At 40.4% G+C, this 20,283-nt stretch overlaps 1 protein-coding gene across 4 annotated transcripts; it reads right to left on the bottom strand.

Moving 5' to 3' along the window:
• Nucleotides 1–1,209: 1,209 nt before the first annotated feature.
• LOC139173918 (uncharacterized) lies at nt 1,210–12,859 on the bottom strand. Of its 4 annotated transcripts, none has more exons than XM_070763870.1 (4): nt 12,321–12,859; nt 4,745–4,807; nt 3,348–3,464; nt 1,210–2,582 (listed from the first exon to the last, which is right to left on the bottom strand). In XM_070763870.1, exons 1-4 carry the CDS (start codon nt 12,349–12,351, stop codon nt 1,675–1,677), a joined length of 1,119 nt encoding a protein of 372 aa, XP_070619971.1. In that variant the 5' UTR covers nt 12,352–12,859; the 3' UTR covers nt 1,210–1,674. The 4 variants fall into 4 exon arrangements, with proteins under 4 accessions (XP_070619971.1, XP_070619974.1, XP_070619973.1 ...); XM_070763873.1 differs by lacking the exon at nt 12,321–12,859 and adding an exon at nt 11,838–12,014; XM_070763872.1 differs by lacking the exon at nt 12,321–12,859 and adding an exon at nt 11,555–11,992.
• Nucleotides 12,860–20,283: the final 7,424 nt, after the last annotated feature.

Raw genomic sequence — 20,283 nt, 5'->3', positions numbered from 1 at the left:
AAACGCTTGCATTTTATCAGAATAAAGCTGGAAGGAACCTTGGCAATGGTGGGCCACCCCCGGTCACATGATCATCAAGCCACTCCCACCTGGTCACATGGCCAACAAGCCACACCCACAAAATAAGCCACACCCACAGTGTGGTGATAAAAAATGTTGCAGCCCTTCACTGTTCATGCCAGTCATTCAATCAATGGCAGGGGCAGGAATAAGGTGAGCAGTTCAACAGTCCCAGGCCTGTCGGCACAAATATATTTTCAAGTCCTTCTGAAAGGCCGGGAAAGTAGGAACCATGCGGATCTTCATGGGGAGTTGATTCCAGAGGACGGGGGCAACCACAGAGAAGGCCCTTCCCCTAGGGCCCAACAGCCGGCTTAGCCTAGCGGTTCCTTCACAATCTGAGTAGTTGTCATACACCTGCTACTTAGCAGTTCGACTCCCATGGGCGCTGTCTGGCTTTCTAGCCGCCCCAAGTTTATTTATTTATTTATTTATTATTTGGATTTGTATGCCACCCCTCTCCGAAGTCCTCCGAGAGGGGCGGCATACAAATCTAATTAATAATAATAATAATAATAATAATTATTATTATTATTATTATTATTATTATTATTATTATTATTATTATTATTATTATTATTATTATTATTATTATTATTATTAACTCTGTGGGCCCTGAGCGGTCGCTGGGATACATGAGGCAAGAGAAGGCCCCGAAGGTAATTTGGTCCTAAACCATGTAGGGCTTTAAAGCTTAAAACCAACACTTTGAATTGTGTTCGGACACCTGGTGGCAACCAATGCAGCACACGGAGTGTTGGTGAAACATGGGAATGTCCAGGAAGACCCAGAATGCTCACACAGCTGCATTTTGAACCAACTGTAGTCTCCGGAAATTCTTCAAGGGTAGCCCCATGTAAAGAGTGTTGTTGTAGTCCATCCTCGACTACTTTTGTTTTGATTATCGTGGAAATTGTTTCCCGCTTTTTCCCTTCTGCCTTGAAATTTAAAATTTGAAATTATTATTATTGTTATTATTGTTGTTGTTGTTATTATTATTATTATTATTATTACTACTACTACTACTATTAGTAGTAGTAGTAGTGTTATTATTATTATTATTATTATTATTATTATTATTATTATTATTATTATTATTATTATTATTATTATTTCTTTCCACTGACATGGAAGAAGGAGAAAATCATGTCTTGTTTATTATTTATTTATTCAATTTTTTTTAATGCCGCCCTTTTCCTTAGATGCAGGGCAGCTTACAACATGTTATCAATAGCACTTTTTTTTAACAGAGCCAGCATATATTGCCCCCACAATCCGGGTCCTCATTTTACCCACCTCCGAAGGATGGAAGGCTGAGTCAACCTTGAGCCGGGGATGAGATTTGAACCGCTGACCTGCAGATCTAGCAGTCAGCTTTCATGGCCTGCATATCGCACTCTACCCACTGCGCCACCTCGGCTCAGTTATGACCAATGACTTATTACTCACTGCTTATATGTACACTCTGTGTTGCTTATATACCGGAGACCAATTCCACGAATGTCCAAGAAAGAATCCTTATGATTGGAGTGATGATTATCTTTAGAAAAGTTTTTGGGCTAAAATGAAAAGTTTGCTTCCAAGCAGGCTCGGATCGCGCAAGGGTCATCTCCTTTAGAGTAAGATATTCATTAGCAGAAGGGAAGACAGAGCCAGGAGGAAGGAGGCGGTGGTTTGATGGGCGCCCCCTGGGGAGGGTGTTGTAGTGAGAGGCTTGGGGCTGTCCGGGTTAGGCTTGGGGGTTTCCGGGTTAGGCTCGGGGGTTTCCGGTTCAGGCTTGGGGGTTTCCGGGTTAGGCTCGGGGGTTTCCGGGTTAGGCTTGGGGGTTTCTGGGTTAGGCTTGGGGGTTTCCGGGTTAGGCTTGGGGGTTTCTGGGTTAGGCTTGGGGGTTTCTGGGTTAGGCTCGGGGGTTTCCGGTTCAGGCTTGGGGGTTTCCGGTTCAGGCTTGGGGGTTTCCGGGTTAGGCTTGGGGGTTTCCGGGTTAGGCTTGGGGGTTTCTGGGTTAGGCTTGGGGGTTTCCGGGTTAGGCTTGGGGGTTTCTGGGTTAGGCTTGGGGGTTTCCGGGTTAGGCTTGGGGGTTTCCAGATTAGGCTTGGGGGTTTCTGGGTTAGGCTTGGGGGTTTCTGGTTCAGGCTTGGGGGTTTCCGGGTTAGGCTTGGGGGTTTCCAAGGGAGGCTTGGAGGATTCTGGGGGAAGTTTGGGGGTGTGGGTGTTAGGTTTGGGGCTCTCGGTGGCTTCAATTGCTATTCTAGACTTGGGTTTGACGTCGTCAACATTAAGTCTAAGAACTTCAGCAGCCCTGGATTTGGCTCGTTGGAAGACTTCAGCTAGGTGTTGATGGTCGGGCAATTCATTTCCCCCATGGACCGGTGCTTTGCCTCCTTCGCTTTCCACCTTTCCAGCTGGTGGAGAACTACATTCAATGTTCACATTAACTTTTATGAAGGAGTTTCCTTTGCTGCTCCCGAGACACTTGGAGGCCTGGTAGCAGGACTTTACAATGGTGAAGCTGCTGACTTTTCCTAGACAAGAACATTCAAGAGAAACAGTCATGGAAATGCAGGCAGAGATTAATGGTTATCCCATCTTATAATAATAATTAATACTAATTAATACTAATTAATACTAATTAATACTAATTAATACTAATTAATACTAATTAATACTAATTAATACCAATTAATACCAATTAATACCAATTAATACCAATTAATACCAATTAATACTAATTAATACTAATTAATACTAATTAATACTAATTAATACTAATTAATACTAATTAATAATTAATACCAATTAATACTAATTAATACCAATTAATACCAATTAATACCAATTAATACCAATTAATACCAATTAATACTAATTAATACTAATTAATACTAATTAATAATAATAATAATTTATTTATTATTATTATTATTATTATTATTATTATTATTATTATTAATTAGATTTGTATGCCGCCCTTCTCCGAAGACTCGGGACAGCTCACAACATAACAACAATACAATATATATACAAATCTAATGTTAAAAAAAATTAAAAAACTAATTTAAAAATACATTGTTATAAAAATCTTATCTGCTACACAATCATACACACTGAGTCCAACTGAACATAAACATAATAAAGGTCAGAGAAAAAAGGAGGGGTGAGATTAATCCCCCCACACCTGGTGGCAAAGGTGAGTCTTCAACATTTTACGGAAAGCAAGGAGGGTAGGGGCAGTTCGAATCTCATCACTTGGACAAAACAGCAGGTACTTGCTGGCCAAAAAAACTCACCTATTATGGTTTCCGTTAGTATTGTAGCACAAGTATCTTTGCCCTCACTACACAGTTCTAATTTGCCGGTACAGTCCTCCTGAAAGTCAGAACAATGTTCACACACTAGACAGGTTCCTAGAAAAAGAAATTGAGGTAGGGGGAAAAAAAGGTTCATAATGTGTTAGGGATGTTTAATAGAATAGATCAAACGCGCTAAGATACCCAATAACATGGTTCAGATTAAATCCGTGGGCTTTCCAAAAATAGCAAGAACACTTAAACTTATGTACTGCTTCACGGGGCTTTACAGCCCACTCTAAGGGGTTTACAGAGTCAGCCTATTGCCCCCAATAATCTGGGTCCTCGTTTTACCCACCTTGGAAGGATGAAGAAGGCGGAGTCAACTTTGAGGTGGTCAGCATCAAAGTGCCAAATTCCTGGCAATTGGCAGTCGGCAGAATTAGCTGGTAATATTGCATTCTAACCACTGCGTCACCACCAAACAAAGGACATCACAAAAAACTTCTTGTGTGTGTATAGGGGGTGTTTTGGGGTCTGTTTTTGATACCTCACAACTGCCTGGACTGGTTTCTGCAGAGGGTTTTTTGGGGGAGGTTAGATTTTGGCAGTGGTTTGTTATTGACTGAAATAAACCAGTTGTTCCTGTTGGGTTTGTATCTTGGAAACAGGAAGGAGGGAAGGAAGGAAGGAAGGAAAGAGGGAGAGAGAGAGAGGGAGAGAGGAGGGAAGGAAGGAAAGAGGGAGGGAGGGAGAGAGAGAGAGAGGGAGAGAGGAGGGAAGGAAGGAAAGATGGAGAGAGAGAGGGAGAGAGGAGGGAAGGAAGGAAAGAAAGAGGGAGGGAGAGAGAGAGAGGGAGAGAGGAGGGAAGGAAGAAAGGAAAGAGGGAGAGAGAGAGGGAGAGAGGAGGGAAGGAAGGAAGGAAGGAGAGAAGGAAGGAAGGGCTTCCATTCCTGATTTTGACCCCAATTCTAAAAAGCTTGGTCTTTCCTCAGCCATTGGATTAATTTGGGTGATGGATCTACAAGCGGATCATCTTTTATTTGATGCTTTTCTTCCAACATTTGAGTGTGTTTTTGAAATGATCAATGTTTTTATTCTGCGCTACTCAGAATCCTTATGCAGTTGGCCAGCATTATAAATTTCTAAACCATTGATAGAAGCCCAATGTTGGGGGATGATAGGCAGAATATATCTATCATTTCTTTAATAAGCACCCAAACCCGAGTCCCTTCTAGTTCCAGCTTTCTTTCTGCAGCTACCTGCCTGGTTTTCACTCTGGGGCACTTACAGCATTTTCCCACCAAGTAGGCAGGCAAGTACAATGTGGTTTTCATCCCATTGATTTCAACGAAACCAACTTTTCTACATGGGCATCTATGTAGATCCGTTCTTACCTGCAGCAAGAAGCAACGAGAAACAGAAGAGTCCCACGAGAGCCTGCATGGTGATGGGTCTGTCTACTCCCACGATGCAAAGAAGAAAAAAATAAATAAAAATAAATCATTTATGCATAAGGTAGGTGACAACTGCAATTTTTTTTAAGGACAGGAGGCAGGAGATAGAATAGAAGAATAGAATTTTATTGGCCAAGTGTGATTGGCCACACAAGGAATTTGTCTTGGTGCATATGCTCTCAGCGTTCATAAAAGAAAAAGATTCATTCATTCATTCATTCATTCATTCATTCATTCATTCATTCATTCATTCATTCATTTATTTATTTATTTATTTATTTATTTATTTATTTATTTATTTATTTATTTACTGGATTTGTATGCCACCCCTCTCTGCAGACTCGGGGCGGCTAACAACAGCAATAAAACAGCATATAATAATAATCCAATACTAAAACAGTTAACTCAGCCTTGCAAAAAATTGTCAGTGCATCCAAACTCAATAAAATTCCGCTATTTCTTGTGAAGTCTACTTCCTGATCTGGCCTATCGACATACAGTATTTGGGGAGATTTAGGCAGGTTTTAAATAGTAAAGTAGGTGTGTTGAACCTTTTAAGGATTTGAGACATCTATTTTTTACCCTGGAGGAAACAAATGGCAAAAAGACTTTCTCTTGTAAAAACCAAACCGAAACAAACCAAACCAGAACAGAGCAGAGCAGAGCAGAACAGAACAAAATTGTGGTCCCCTTATATAGAGCACTGGTGAGACCACATTTGGAATACTGTGTTCAGTTCTGGAGACCTCACCTACAAAAAGATATTGACAAAATTGAACGGGTCCAAAGACGGGCTACAAGAATGGTGGAAGGTCTTAAGCATAAAATGTATCAGGAAAGACTTAATGAACTCAATCTGTATAGTCTGGAGGACAGAAGGAAAAGGGGGGACATGATCGAAACATTTAAATATATCCAGGTTCAGAAGGGAAGTGTTTTTAATAGGAAAGTGAACACAAGAACAAGGGGACACAATCTGAAGTTAGTTGGGGGAAAGATCAAAAGCAACCTGAGAAAATATGATTTTACTGAAAGAGTAGTAGATCCGTGGAACAAACTTCCAGCAGCTGTGGTAGATAAATCCACAGTAACTGAATTTAAACATGCCTGGGATAAACATATATCCATCCTAAAATAAAATACAGGAAATAGTATAAGGGCAGACTAGATGGACCATGAGGTCTTTTTCTGCCGTCAGACTTCTATGTTTTTATGTTTCTAAGCATACATTCCTGAGTGAGTTCTACATCCATTTCTGTTATCTCCAATAGCCACTTATGAATTGTTTTCCAAAATCCTTTTGCTTTGGGGACATGTGCACCAGAACCATCATTTCTCTTAACCGAATGGATCTTCTCTTGCACAGTTTGAGAGGTTAATTCAGTTATCAACTAGAATTCTGGCTACCTGTTTTCCCAGGGCTCTTATCATCCATCTGCTAAACAGAGGCTCCACTAAAGCCATTAATCATCCTCTCAGCTGTTTGATAAGTGATAAGGAAGTTACACGGATTTCTTTCCCTGGGCTATTAGACTATATCGCAAATGATTAAAAAGATCATAAAATTCTGTGTTGACAGATAAAGCTAGGGCTTTCAAGGCATGTTCCAATTAATGTTTTAAAATTAATATTAACCGCTCCAAACTTAGAACTAAGACACCTTAAACAAGATCTAAGTATTGCTCACAAGATCATATGCTGCAATGTCCTGCCTGTCGGCGACTACTTCAGCTTCAACCACAACAACACAAGAGCACACAACAGATTTAAACTTAATATTAACTGCTCCAAACGTGACTGTAAAAAATATGACTTCAGTAACCGAGTTGTCGAAGTGTGGAACTCATTACCGGACTCCATAGTGTCATCCCCAAACCCCCAACACTTTACCCTTAGATTATCTACGTTTGACCTATCCAGATTCCTAAGAGGTCAGTAAGGGGCGAGTACAGGTGCACTAGAGTGCCTTCCGTCCCCTGTCCTATCGCTCTCCTATATCTCCTATACCTTTCTTCTATTCCTATATCTCTTCTTCTATTCTTTCATTGATATGTTCTATTACTTTATCTTCTTTTCTATTATTTCTTAGATATATTTTACTATGAGTATCTCCTCTATAACCTTCATCATGTATTTTACTATGTGTATATAGATATATACCCACTAAAACCCTCATTGTGCATTGGACAAAATAAATAAATAAGTAAAATAAATAAATGAACAATTCTGAGCCAGAACAGTCAACTAGAGAGATCTGGTTTATTTCTAGCCACAAAGGAGCATTAGGTGACCTTGAACTGGTCACTTTCCCCCTGCCCAACCCACACACACCCAACTAGCATATTTCATAGAGTTATAATCATGGAGATAAAATAAGGAAGGTAGGTCACCTCGCACTCCAGAAAAAGAAGTATGTAACCAACAAACTAAGAAATACTGTATATTCTACATGTTTAGCTGGAAAATATTCAGATATCAATAGACTGGACTAGACATGAAATGAAATAATAAAATGAAATAATAAAATAAATAAAATAAAATAAAATGTAATTAAAATATATTTTATTAAAAATAAAATTTAAAACAAAATAAAATAATGATCTGCACTTTAAATTATTTAAAACACAGATGATTAATAATAATAATAATAATAATAATAATAATAATAATAATAATAATAATAATAATTTATTGGATTTGTATGCCGCCCCTCTCCGTAGACTCGTAGATCAATTTAAAATCATGTCTCCCCTTTTCCTTCTGTCCTCCAGACTATACAGATTGAGTTCATGAAGTCTTTCCTGATACGTTTTAGGTCTTAAGCATAAAACGTATCAGGAAAGACTTCATGAACTCAATCTGTATAGTCTGGAGGACAGAAGGAAAAGGGGGGACATGATCGAAACATTTAAATATGTTAAAGGGTTAAATAAGGTCCAGGAGGGAAGTGTTTTTAATAGGAAAGTGAACACAAGAACAAGGGGACACAATCTGAAGTTAGTTGGGGGAAAGATCAAAAGCAACGTGAGGAAATATTATTTCACTGAAAGAATAGTAGATCCTTGGAACAAACTTCCAGTAGACATGGTTGGTAAATCCACAGAAACTGAATTTAAACATGTCTGGGATAAACATATATCCATCCTAAGATAAAACACAGGAAATAGTATAAGGGCAGACTAGATGGACCATGAGGTCTTTTTCTGCCGCCAGACTTCTATGTTTCTATGTTTTTAAAAATAAGAGAGAGCAGATTAATTGAAGAAAAAGGAAGACAGAATTGGGGTGCTCCATCCAGTCCTAATCCAACGAACTCAAAATAGACAAGGATGCTACAGAACGACTGATATAATAAATGAAATCAGGAACAGGATCAGAAAAAGGAGGTTTTGGATTCCCAATTGCAATGGGACCACTTACTTTGAATTTTCCAAGGTAGCCTTGAGATGCTTCTGTCTCCCTTCAGGTGACTGGGGAGTTGCTCTGTTTCACTCAGCTTTATAGATGTGGCAAAAGCTTTTTTTTATAGCCGGAAGGGTTGTTTTTCCCCCCCATCCTCACCTATGCCACAGTAGGTATTGTAAAGCTGGGCACATCCCTTGAGTAGCAAAGGACAAAAGCTCTTTGCACCAGAGATTTCACGAAGCAGGAGAGCCATAAAGCATAACCGGGAAATATATAGCATGGTCATCCTTATAATTCTTGATTTGTCTTCCAAATGCAACCAGAAATATTTAATCCCACCTTTCAGGATGAAGTTCCAGATAGTATGTGTTCTGTCGGGCTCTCTGGTAGAATCCTCCCAAAAATTCACAGGTACAAATTTCAGACACACACACGTTTCAAAATTCAAAACAATGTTCTTTGTAATGAAAATTCACTTAAACTAAGCTCTCTTTTGGTATAGCAAAGAGCACTCGTCTCCAAACAAACTGGTAATTTATACAAGTCCCTTATCAGTTCTGTGATACTTAGCTTGCAGCTGTGAGGCAATTCAAAGTCCTTCTTTCACAAAGTGAAACACACTTTGCTCTGGTTTAGTTTCAAAGCGGGGGGAAATCAGCACACAAAAAGTCAAAGTCAGTAACGCAGTCATGAAACACAACGATCAGATAATCCTCCACAATGGCCAAACCCACAGGCTTCTCTTTATAGCAGCCTCACTAATTACCACAGCCCCACCCAACCACAGGTAGCCTCATTTTCTTTGATAATAATTTCTCAGTTGTTGCTGCCTATGCATCGCTCTCCGCATGCGTGGCTGTATCATTAACTCTTGTTCTGAATCCAAGGAGGAGCTAGATAATTGATCTCCTTCTGAGTTGTCTGCCACACTCGCCTCCTCCCTGTCACTCATGTCTTCTTGGTCAGAGGAGCCTTCGTCAGCAGATTCCACCAGGGGCAACACAGGCCTGCAGCATGTGGATGTCTCCCCCACATGCACAGTCCTTGGGGCAGGAGTTGGGCCAGAGCTAACCACAACAGTATGTGACCTTGAATATGCCATGGAAAAAGGGTGAAGCCTCCCAAGAGAGATAGGATTTTTTTTATTTTAAAAATAATAATAATAATAATAATAATAAGAAGAAGAAGAAGAAGAAGAAGAAGAAGAAGAAGTAGAAGAAGAAGAAGAAGAAGAAGAAGAAGAAGAAGAAGAAGAAGAAGAAGAAGAAGAAGAAGAAGAAAAACAATAACAACAACAACAACAACAGAATTGGAAGGGACCTTGGAGGTCTTCTAGTCCAACCCCCTGCTTAGGCAGGAAAGCCTACACTACTTCAGACAAGACAAATGGTTGTCCAACATCTGCTTAAAAACTTCCAGTGTTGGAGCATTCACAACTTCTGGAGGCAAGCTGTTCCACTGATCTACCGTTCTGACTCTCAGGAAATTTCTCCTTAGTTCTAAGTTACTTCTCTCCTTGTTGTTTAGTTTCCACCCATTGCTTCTTGTTCTACCCTCGGGTGCTTTGGAGAATGATTGACTCCTTCTTTGTTTGTTTGTTTAATTGATTTGTTTGTTTGTTTGTTTGTTTGATTTGTTTGTTTGTTTGTTTGTTTGATTGATTGATTGATTGATTGATTGATTGATTTGATTTCTATGCTGCCCTTCTACTTGGACTCAGGGTGGCTGACAGCAAAGATAAATACAAAAAACATGTAGAAATCTAAACTTGAAAATACCCTAAAACCCCCAATTTTCAAACCAAGTATCCACATTCATCCTATCATACATACATAGTTGGGGCTCGATATTAAAACTCAGTGGCCCCAGGCCTTGTCAGCAAAGATGGGTTTTAAGGGCCTTGCAGAAGGCCAGGAGGGGTGGCTGTGCAAATCTCAGGAGGGAGTTGATTCCAAAGGGACGGAGCTGCCACAGAGAAGGCTCTTCCCCTAGTCCTCGCCAGGCAACATTGCCTAGCGGACAGGACCTGGAGAAGGCCGACTCTGTGGGACCTAACTGGCCGCTGGGATACATGAGGCAGAAGGTGGAGGACACATGATAAGACTTCCAAAGAATATAGAAGACTGCAAATGATGTAGGCTATAAATAGTTGTAGGTGGTTCAACAGTGGAAATTTAAAAGACGAGATTGGATAATCATTTGTCTGAAGTGGTGGCGTAGGTTTTCCTGCCTAAGCATAGGTTTGGACTAGAAGACCTCCAGGGTCCCTTCCAACTCCTATTCTATTCTATTCCATTCCATTCCATTCTATTCCATTCCATTCCATTCATACAAATGTGCCCTTCAATTTCTATAAATAGACTATACTGTCCTGAAAAAAAGGTGTCAATCTTGTGCATGTCATTTAGGATTAATCATTAATCTCTGAATTAGCTGTGTCCTTTCTCTGGAAGGGAAAGCAGAAGCATTATTTTTTAAAAATTCTTTTTATTTCCTTCATTTTCTCTCAGCTACAAAATATCTCAAAATGACCTCTGAGAAATGGCCTTATGAGAAAGGAAGAAAATGGGGAATTTGGTAAGGTGGCTTCTATCCGCAAACCTTGCCTTGTCTGCTCTCTCTCCTGTAAGAAAGAGAAAGAGACAGAGAGAGAGTGAGTGAGTGAGAGAAAGAAAGAAAGAAAGAAAGAAAGGTGAAGGGAAGGGAAGGGAAGAGGGAAGGATGGACGGGCAGAAGATTACATTAGATTAGATTTATTGGATTTATATGCTGCCCCTCTCCGCAGACTCGGGGCGGCTCACAACAATGGTAAACAAAACATAGTAACAAATCTAATATTTCGCAATCTAAATTACAATTTTAAGTTACAAATCTAAAAGAGCCCCAATATATAAAAGACAAGCACATAATCGAATCATACACGAAAACTACATGGGCAAGGGGGAGATGTTTCAATTCCCGCATGCCTGACGGCAGAGGTGGGTTTTAAGGAGTTTCCGAAAGGCAAGGAGGGTGGGGGCAATCCTAATCTCTGGGGGGAGCTGGTTCCAGAGGGTCGGAGCCACCACAGAGAAGGCTCTCCCCCTGGGTCCCGCCAGACGACATTGTTTAGTCGACGGGACTCGGAGAAGGCCCACTCTGTGGGACCTAACCGGTCACTGGGATTCGTGCGGCAGAAGGCGATCCCGGAGATATTCTAGCCCGATGCATAGAAGGAGGGAGGAGGAAATCGATGGATGGATGGGAGGGAAGGAGGGAGTTAGGAATGGAAGGAAGGGGTTTTCAATCCCTCTACAAAACAGTTTTCAAAGCACACACTTTTAAAAAGAGCCAAATTTCTCTCACCCAGATAACAGTCCTGGAATGCGGCCAGAAGCCAAAACAAAAGAGCAATTAAGGCAGCTGTGAATCCTCAGCCATCCCCTACTATGAGTCCACAAGAGTTAGTTAACTGTGAAGTGTCCAAAAAGTCAGTAGAAGTCCTGGAAGAACCCAAACGTTAGCAATGATCTTTCTCCTAATGGACTCCCCAATGCCCGTCATTTATCACCAAACCCATTTACCTAATTGCCAAAAAAATAAGTAAGGTTTAAAGTTTAGTCCAAAATAAAATCCAGGATATACAGACCAAATTTCTCAAGACAATTCTGAGGTTCGTAAGCCAAAATCCAAGATCAAAGATCAAATAGCCAGTTCCAAAAGGAAAAAGATATAGTATCCAAGGAAAAAGAAAAGAAAAGAAAATATTTCCGATCAACCAAATATTGAAGTCCGCTTAGTCTCTTAAAGCAATAATGGTGACATCAGTGTGTGTAAGGAAAACAGCCGATAATCATCCTCCACCAGCTGTCGAACCCCCTAATCTTTCAAAAACAGATATATTTTTTTGGTTTTATTTATTTATCGGGGGAAAGTCCGCTGCTGTTTTGAAGAATTTAAAGTTTAGAGTTTGAATTTCAGATTATATTATATTTCCTTGTTCCTCTTCCAGATGTTTAATTTAATGTCACTTCTCCGTCCGCCTTTTCAATCAAGTTAAACCAAGACTACGAAACCTAGAATCCCCTTCTTTTTTCTCTAGAAACTTTAAGTTATCTTTAAACTTTTGTACCTTTTTCTTTTAATGATCTGTTTACTCCCATCGACTTCTGTTTGCTTTTTGTACTTCCTCCTGTGTGGTCGCTCTGTTATGGCTGGGCAGCCACCATAGATGATGCTCGTTTCTTCTTCCGAGGAGCTGCAGGGCAATCCCTGTCCTACGAGACAGTGGCAATCTGTCTCTAGGGCTCCAGGAGACCCCCTGTTTTGTGATCAGACCCTCCAAGACTGATCAGACTGCAAAAAAGTGGCCCCCAGGGAAGAAAAGGAAAATTTGGGTACGGAGCTCCATCCCCAGCCTCCCGTCACAGCGCCGTTCCCAACCGGAAGTCCAAACTCCACCTGTTGTTTTAATTGATAGGCATAAACACCAGAAAAGGCTTTGCGAAAAAGGGGAGAAATAGTAGTCAATGACTACTTCAGCTTCAACCACAACAACACACGAGCACACAACAGATACAAACTTAATGTAAACCGCTCCAAACTCAACTGCAGAAAATACGACTTCAGTAACCGAGTAGTTGTTGCATGGAACTCACCACCAGACTCTACAGTATCATCACCTAACCCCCAAAACTTTATCCTTAGACTATCCACTATTGACCTCTCCCAATTCCTAAGAGGTCAGTAAGGGGTGTGCATAAGTGCACCAGTGTGCCTTCCATCCCCTGTCTTTAATGTTTCTTTATTTTTACTACTTGCATGTATTTGAATATTATTATTTCTAATACCCTTTTTCAAATTTTTGAACTTTTACTAGTATCATGTATCTTAATATTATCATATCTTGACTTGACAAAACAAATAAATAAAAGAAGTAAAAATAAATAAATGTGCCCTTTCTTTCAGAAGTTCCTTCAGATTTTGAAGATTTCAAAGTTGTTCCAAATTTTTGGAACATCTCCAGGTCTATGGTCTCTACATAAGTGCATAAGTACACCAGAGTGTCTACTGTCCCCTGTCCTAATGTTTCTCTTTTATTAGTATCATATATATAAATATTATTATATCTTTGTATTTGTACTTGACAAAACAAATAAATAAAATAAATGCTTCATGTCCAGTATAAGATTCCAGATGAAATCATAGTTCAACATTTCCAGATAGAACATTTTTTAAAAAAAATTTGCATTGACTTACAAAATCCTGTTTCCTGTGTCTGCAGAAAGTGATATTTTAAGCTGCTTTATGACCTTTGTTGTTTAAAAAAACCCCACCCTGATGTAGGACAGAATCAAAAGTCCTCTTAATTGCACAAAGTTTATAGCTTGTTTGCCTCCTCTTTGGTCAATGCCAGGAACACCGAAACACATTTTGCTTTTCTGTTTAAACTGTAAGCTGCCTTCCATCCATAAATCGATTTTATAGGCAGAAATGTCTTTCTACCATAAATGCTCACAGTTGTAATATGAGGAAAGTGGCAAACCTTCTACAATTATCTTCTGTAACTTCTGCTTGGATTAGCAGAAGAGCAGAAAAAGCTTCCAGCAACCATTCTTCATATGTTTTAGCCTCCAGTCCCCTAATCCTCTTTGGTGCTTCTCTGCACTCTTTCTAGAACAGGGGTCGGCAACCTTAAACACTCAAAAGAGCCATTTGGACCCACCTCCCATAGAAAAGAAAACACTGGGAACCACAAAATCCTTTTGTTATCTAAAATGAAGAACATGTAACCCTTCCCTGGTACAGAGCTGAAGGGATTGGATACTGTAGCCTAGAGGTTAATTCTCTGCCTTGCAGGGCAAAGGTTGCAAGTTCAAGTCCCAGTGAGGGTATGGCCAGCTGATGAGGCCAAAATAAGGCCAAAAATAGATCTATCCTATTCTCCCTTAATTTTCAAATTCAGCAAAAACAAGTGACATATATATATATAAAGGGAACTCCCAAGTAACTCGCCAGGCATGGGAGAGTTAAGATATTCCTTCCCCCTAGACCATTACAAGTTATGCATGGTATGTTTGTGTGTATGTTTGGTTTTATAATAAGGGTTTTTAGTTGTTTTATTAATTGGATTGTTTCATGCTGTTTTTTATCATTGTTATTAGCCGCCCTGAGTCTGCGGAGAGGGGCGGCATACAAATCCAATAAATAATAATAATAAATAATAGTAACACATCCTAGATCCGAATGAGTAAAATATTCGCATTGAAAACTTCTGTACAAAGTTGAATGGGCACAACAGCAGGTGAAACTGATGGTCAATCCGTCTTGCTTCCTAAGTGGTCAGTTTGATTTCACAGAAGTTTGATTTACTTGGAGTTATATTCTGTTGTTTAAGTGTTCCCTTTATTTTCTGGAACAATGTATGCACACACACACACACATACATGAACAAACAACAGCCATTGCGATCTCCAGAACATTTAAAATTTATTTAAAACTACTAAAATTACTTAGCTTTCCTTAGTCCTCTACTAACTTTGTCAGAGTATTAAAATCCCCATTGAAGATATAATTGATCTTATATAATGCTGATCAATTTGCTAATTGCCCGCTTCATAGGCCCACACCCTTCTTTCCCTTTTGCAATTAGCTTTGTTGTTTCCAGCTGAGTCATGCTATCAGGTGGAATTGCTGTAGAGCAGCATCATAAAAAATATAATAAGCATTCTACAATGCTTATATAGGCATTATATAATTCTCTGCCTTACAAGGCAAAGGCTTACAAGGCTAAAGCAAAAGCTGCCAGTTCAAATCCCAGTGAGGGGTATGGCTAGCCGATGAGGCCAGAACAAGGCTGAAATAGATCTATCCTTGTCTCCCTTAATGTTGTTGTTTCCAGCTGAGTCATGCTAACAGGTGGAATTACTGTTGAGCAGCATTATATAAGATATAATAAGCATTATATAATGCTTACGTAAGCATTATATAAGCATTATATAATTGACTGCCTTACAAGGCAAAGGCAAAAGCTGCCCGTTCAAATCCCAAGTGAGGGGTATGGCTAGCTGATGAGGCCAGAAAAAGGCTGAAATAGATCTATCCTTGTCTCCCTTAATTTTCAAATTCAGCAAAAACATATCACATACACACACACATACATATGCACATACACACATACCATTGGCAGTTGTGAGACATATTTTGAGCGACAGGGAGCCGCTGCAGAGGGATGAAACCGCCGTGGGTTGCAGACCCCTATTCTACAGTCTCAACTTCTTTTTTGCATCATACCAACCAAAACTGAATGCAGTATTCCAAGTGTGGCCTTACCACGGCATTATAAAGTGGCTGGCACAAACACTTCACGTGATTCTGATTCTATCCCTCCGTGGATGCAGCCTAGAACTGTGTTGGCTTTTTTGGGCAGCTGCAACACACTGCTGGCTCATATTTAAATGGTTGTCCACTAGGACTCCAAGATCCTTCTCACAGTTACTACCACTGAGTAAGGTACCACAAATACTGTACCTGTGCGTTTTGTTTTTCTTGCCTAAATGTAGAAACTTACTTTTTTTTCACCACTGAATTTCATTTAGAATTACTTCTATTTAAATAAAAGGAAAATGAGGGGAACACTCTCTACATGGGGCTACCTTTGAAAAGTGTTCGGAAACTCCAGATCGTGCAGAACGTGGCCGCGAGAGCCATCGTGGGGCTTCCCAGATTCGCCCACGTATCTACAACACTCCGTCGCCTGCATTGGCTGCCGATCAGTTTCCGGTCACAATTCAAAGTGTTGGCCATGACCTTTAAAGCCCTACATGGCATTGGACCAGAGTACCTCCAGAACCGCCTGCTACCGCACGAATCCCAGCGGCCGATAAGGTCAATTGATTGATTGGCCTTCTCCGGGTCCCGTCGACTAAACAATGTCGTCTGGCGGGCCCCAGGGGAAGAGCCTTCTCTGTGGCGGCCCCGGCCCTCTGGAATCAACTCCCCCGGAGATTAGAACTGCCCCCACCCTCCTTGTCTTCCGTAAACTACTTAAGACCCACCTATACCGCCAGGCATGGGGGATTTGAGACATCTTTCCCCCAGGCTTATTATAATTTATGTTTGGTATGTATGTGCTGTTTGGTTTTTAATTATGATAGGGTTTTTAGTTTCTTAATATTAGATTTGTGCCATTATAATATTGTCTTTATCATTGTTGTGAGCTGCCCAAGGTCTTCAGAGAGAGGCGGCATACAAATCTAATAAATTATTATTATTATTATTATTATTATTATTATTATTATTATTATTATTATTAACTATTATAGAAACAGTTGGACAATGGATTCTTTTCATCTGCAAATGCCCCTTGAACACTTTGTCATGTAATGCTTGAATATCTCCATCCACCAATAATAATTTCTGAGCAATTCTTGACCTTTAGCATAAAAAATCCTTTAGGAATAAATTTCCTGCAAGGCGCAAGTTTTACAACAGGCAGGGCCTTTCAGCAAAGTTCTCTGCCACCCATTCTGGATTGAACGTGACTCAGCTATGCATTGCAAAACATGGTACTAAAAAAAGAACCAAATAAAATTAGGTTTATGATGATTGGAGTATAATTCCGGGAAGGTATGTTTGAACAGTGTATGTTCCAAGAATATAAAACCACATCCAACTTTTATACCATAATATAGAGCCATCAACACCACCAAATCATCTATCCCATATGCCATAATTTGATTTTTAGAAACATAGAAGTCTGACGGCAGAAAAAGACCTCATGGTCCATCTAGTCTGCCCTTATACTATTTTTGGTATTTTATCTTAGGATGGATCTATGTTTATCCCAGGCATGTTTAAATTCAGTTACTGTGGATTTACCAACCATGTATGCTGGAAGTTTGTTCCAAGAATCTACTACTCTTTCAGTAAAATAATATTTTCTCATGTTGCTTTTTCTGTTCCTATTTTCTGCATAAAGTCCTAGAAAGTCTTCCAGTTTAGATGAACTTCTTCAGTGACTTTTCTACAGTGATGGGTTCCTATGGGTATAGTCAGGTATGCAGAACCAGTAGAAAATATTCATTTTTTTTTCTTTTTCTCTCTTCTGGGCTGTGGGTATGTTTTTCCTATTGCAGTAATGAGGTTGAATGTGTATAATTTTAGAAGAGCTGAGCTTTATACTTTATATAGTAGATAATATATATTTTGGTGTGCCTGTGTGTAATATGTATGTACACATAGGGCATATATACATAGAATTAAATAGTATATTTTGGATAATCAGTAATAGTAAATGGATAGGGAAATTGTATCTCTTTGAGGCGAGGAGAGGCCATGCACCCTAACCCTAAATCAAACTCTTGACACGAGTGACATCAAGTTGGCCGCATTTAAGCCAGTCACCCCCAGTCACATGATTATCAAGTCACTCCCACCTGGTCACATGACCAGCAAACCACACCCACAAAATAAGCCATGCCCACAGTGTGGTAGTAAAAAAAAATGTGCAGCCCTTCACTGCTCTTCTCTCAAAGAACCATTCATTTAGCCATCATTGTCAGTTCAGTCACCTTCTTCTATTTTAGGTATTGCAGAGTCTTTCCAAGACTGGAGAAACAACACACAACTCTTTACTCTCTCATTTAAATCTTTATTTAATCTGGCTCCACTTTTAGCTGTAGCTTAGAGAACGATTGTTATGCCAAAGAAGTAAGAAAAAGCCTGGCCTAAGATAGACCATTTCCCCCCTGTTGTGGTTAGCTCTGGCCCTGCTCCTGCCCCAAGGACTGTGGATGTGGGGGAGACATCCACATGCTGCAGGCCTGTTTTGCCCCCGGTGGAATCTGCTGATGATGGCTCCTCTGACCAAGAAGACATGAGTGACAGGGAGGAGGAGAGTGGGGCAGACAGCTCAGAAGGAGATCAATTATCTAGCTCCTCCTTGGATTCAGAACAAGAGTTAATGATACAGCCACGCATGCGGAGAGCGATGCATAGGCAGCAACAACTGAGAGATTATTATCAAAGAAAATGAGGCCACCTGTGGTTCGGTGGGGCTGTGGTCATTAGTGAGGCTGCTATAAAGAGCAGCCTGTGGGTTTGGCCATTGTGGAGGATTATCTGATCATTGTGTTTCGTGACTGCTTTACTGACTTTGACTTTTTGTGTGCTGATTTTTCCCCGCTTTGAAACTAAACCAGAGCAAAGTGTGTTTCACTTTGTGAAAGAAGAAGGACTGTGAATTGCCTCACAGCTGCAAGCTAAGTATCACAGAACTGATAAGGGACTTGTACAAATTACCAGTTTGTTTGGAGACGAGTGCTCTTTGCTATACCAAAAGAGGGCTTGGTTTAAGTGAAGTTTCATTATAAAGAATATTGTTTTGAATTTTCAAACGCGTGTGTGTCTGAAATTTGTACCTGTGCATTTTTGGGAGGATTCAACCAGAGAGCTCGACAAAACACCCCCCCCCCCATCATTTCTATGTGATTAGGAGAGAAGAGGGTCTATATAACTGTATTTACGCAACAGGTCTTATTCCGTTCTATTCCATTCTGTTCTAAACTGCCTCTTATGTCGGCAGTTAGGAATCAGAAGGAAGGCTGTCTTCGCAGGCCACAGTCAACCCTCCAGGTAACTCTTTAAACCCCGATAACTTGTTTACTGACTCAGGCATTGTTATGGGAAACCATTTTATTTGGTTAGTTTCTGATTCAATTTGCTGCGAAATTTGAACGGGTTAAATTGGTACTGTCCTTAGGAAGGGTGTCTCGTTTATTTAAATCTTTTTTTTAAACCTCTTTCGTTATTGTTTATAAATAACTTAAGGCGGTAAACAAACCTCCTTGCCTTTTGTAAACTCCTTAAAACCCACTTCTGCCGTCAGGCATGGGGGAATTGAAACATCTCCCCCTTGCCCATGTAGTTTTCGTGTATGATTCGATTATGTGCTTGTCTTTTATATATTGGGGCTGTTTTAGATTTGTAACTTAAAATTGTAATTTAGATTGTGAAATATTAGATTTGTCACTATGTACCGTTTTTGCCATTGTTGTGAGCCGCCCCGAGTCTGCGGAGAGGGGCGGCATATAAATCCAACAAATCTAATCTAATCTAATCTAATGATCTTTCATCCTCCTTTTTTCTCCTCAACAACAACCCTGCGAGGTGGGATTGGGCTGAGAAAGAGAGAGAGAGGAGGACTGGCCCAAAGCCACCCAACGTGGTGGGGGTTTATGCCTTTATGAATACATGTAGTTTTTGAATTGTGACCACAACTGAGCCCAATATTTCTGTTGCTAAGTGACAAAGTGGCTAAGCGAGGTTTGTTTCATTTTTACGACCTTTCTTGTTAAGTTGTTAAATTAGTGACAAGGTTGTTTCTTAGTGTTCTGTCTGGGTCACTCCAGAAGCCAATACCAACCCAAAAAGAGAAGCCGGACACACTGGTAAAAGGCAAAGGCAGTTTATATAATTCAAGGAAAACACAGATAACAAAAAATGTCCTTACAAACAGGAAAAACACTGGAACTTCAAATATATACACGAAGGGAATAGTCCATGAAGCAATACCAGATTCTTGCTGCCAAGACGAAGCTGTAGATAGCAAACAGACGCCTCCCACGAGTCTACCAGACTGCGAGGCCACAAGCCAAGATCAGAGACGCTGAGAATCAAAACAGGTCACCGCAACTCCAATTGATAACACTCCACATGGCTTCAAGGCCTTGCCTACCTTTTAAACCTTGCTGATGAGGACCACACCCAAACCCAACTGTTTCTAATTCACTGGTGAAAATATTTCTTTAACTGCTCCTTTCGTTGCTGTGAACGTCTCTGCCTCATGTCAATGACAGCTTGTGCATCATCACCTAATGACTCCAAGCTACTGGCTGGGGAGACACCCCCCCCCCCTGGGGCTCTCATGCTGTTCTCCTTCATCCCATTCCTGATTCTCCTCTCCCCCGTCCGACTGTTCAGCCCCCTCCTCTGCACTGTCATCCTCCTCCGGGCATGGAGCCAGCAGAGACACAGCTGGTCCCTGAGCAGCCTCAGGCTGAATCACAACACTTAGTCTCCAGCTTGTTTATCAG

Source organism: Erythrolamprus reginae, chromosome 11, assembly GCF_031021105.1.
Source record: "Erythrolamprus reginae isolate rEryReg1 chromosome 11, rEryReg1.hap1, whole genome shotgun sequence".
In the NCBI taxonomy this organism is placed as follows: Eukaryota; Metazoa; Chordata; class Lepidosauria; order Squamata; family Dipsadidae; genus Erythrolamprus; species Erythrolamprus reginae.
The sequence above is the reverse complement of the archived record's forward strand: the minus strand, read 5'-3'. Positions and strand labels throughout refer to the sequence as shown.

Bases quoted from the DNA above. Each gene is read 5' to 3' on its own strand.
- LOC139173918 (XM_070763870.1), bottom strand. From the start codon at position 12,351: ATGGGAGTAAACAGATCATTAAAAGAAAAAG. The intron at 4,808-12,320 runs GTACAAAAGTTT...TCGTGGGAGTAG, and splicing joins CAGATCATTAAAAGAAAAAG to ACAGACCCATCACCATGCAG. The intron at 2,583-3,347 runs GTGAGTTTTTTT...GTTCTTGTCTAG, and splicing joins ACTAACGGAAACCATAATAG to GAAAAGTCAGCAGCTTCACC.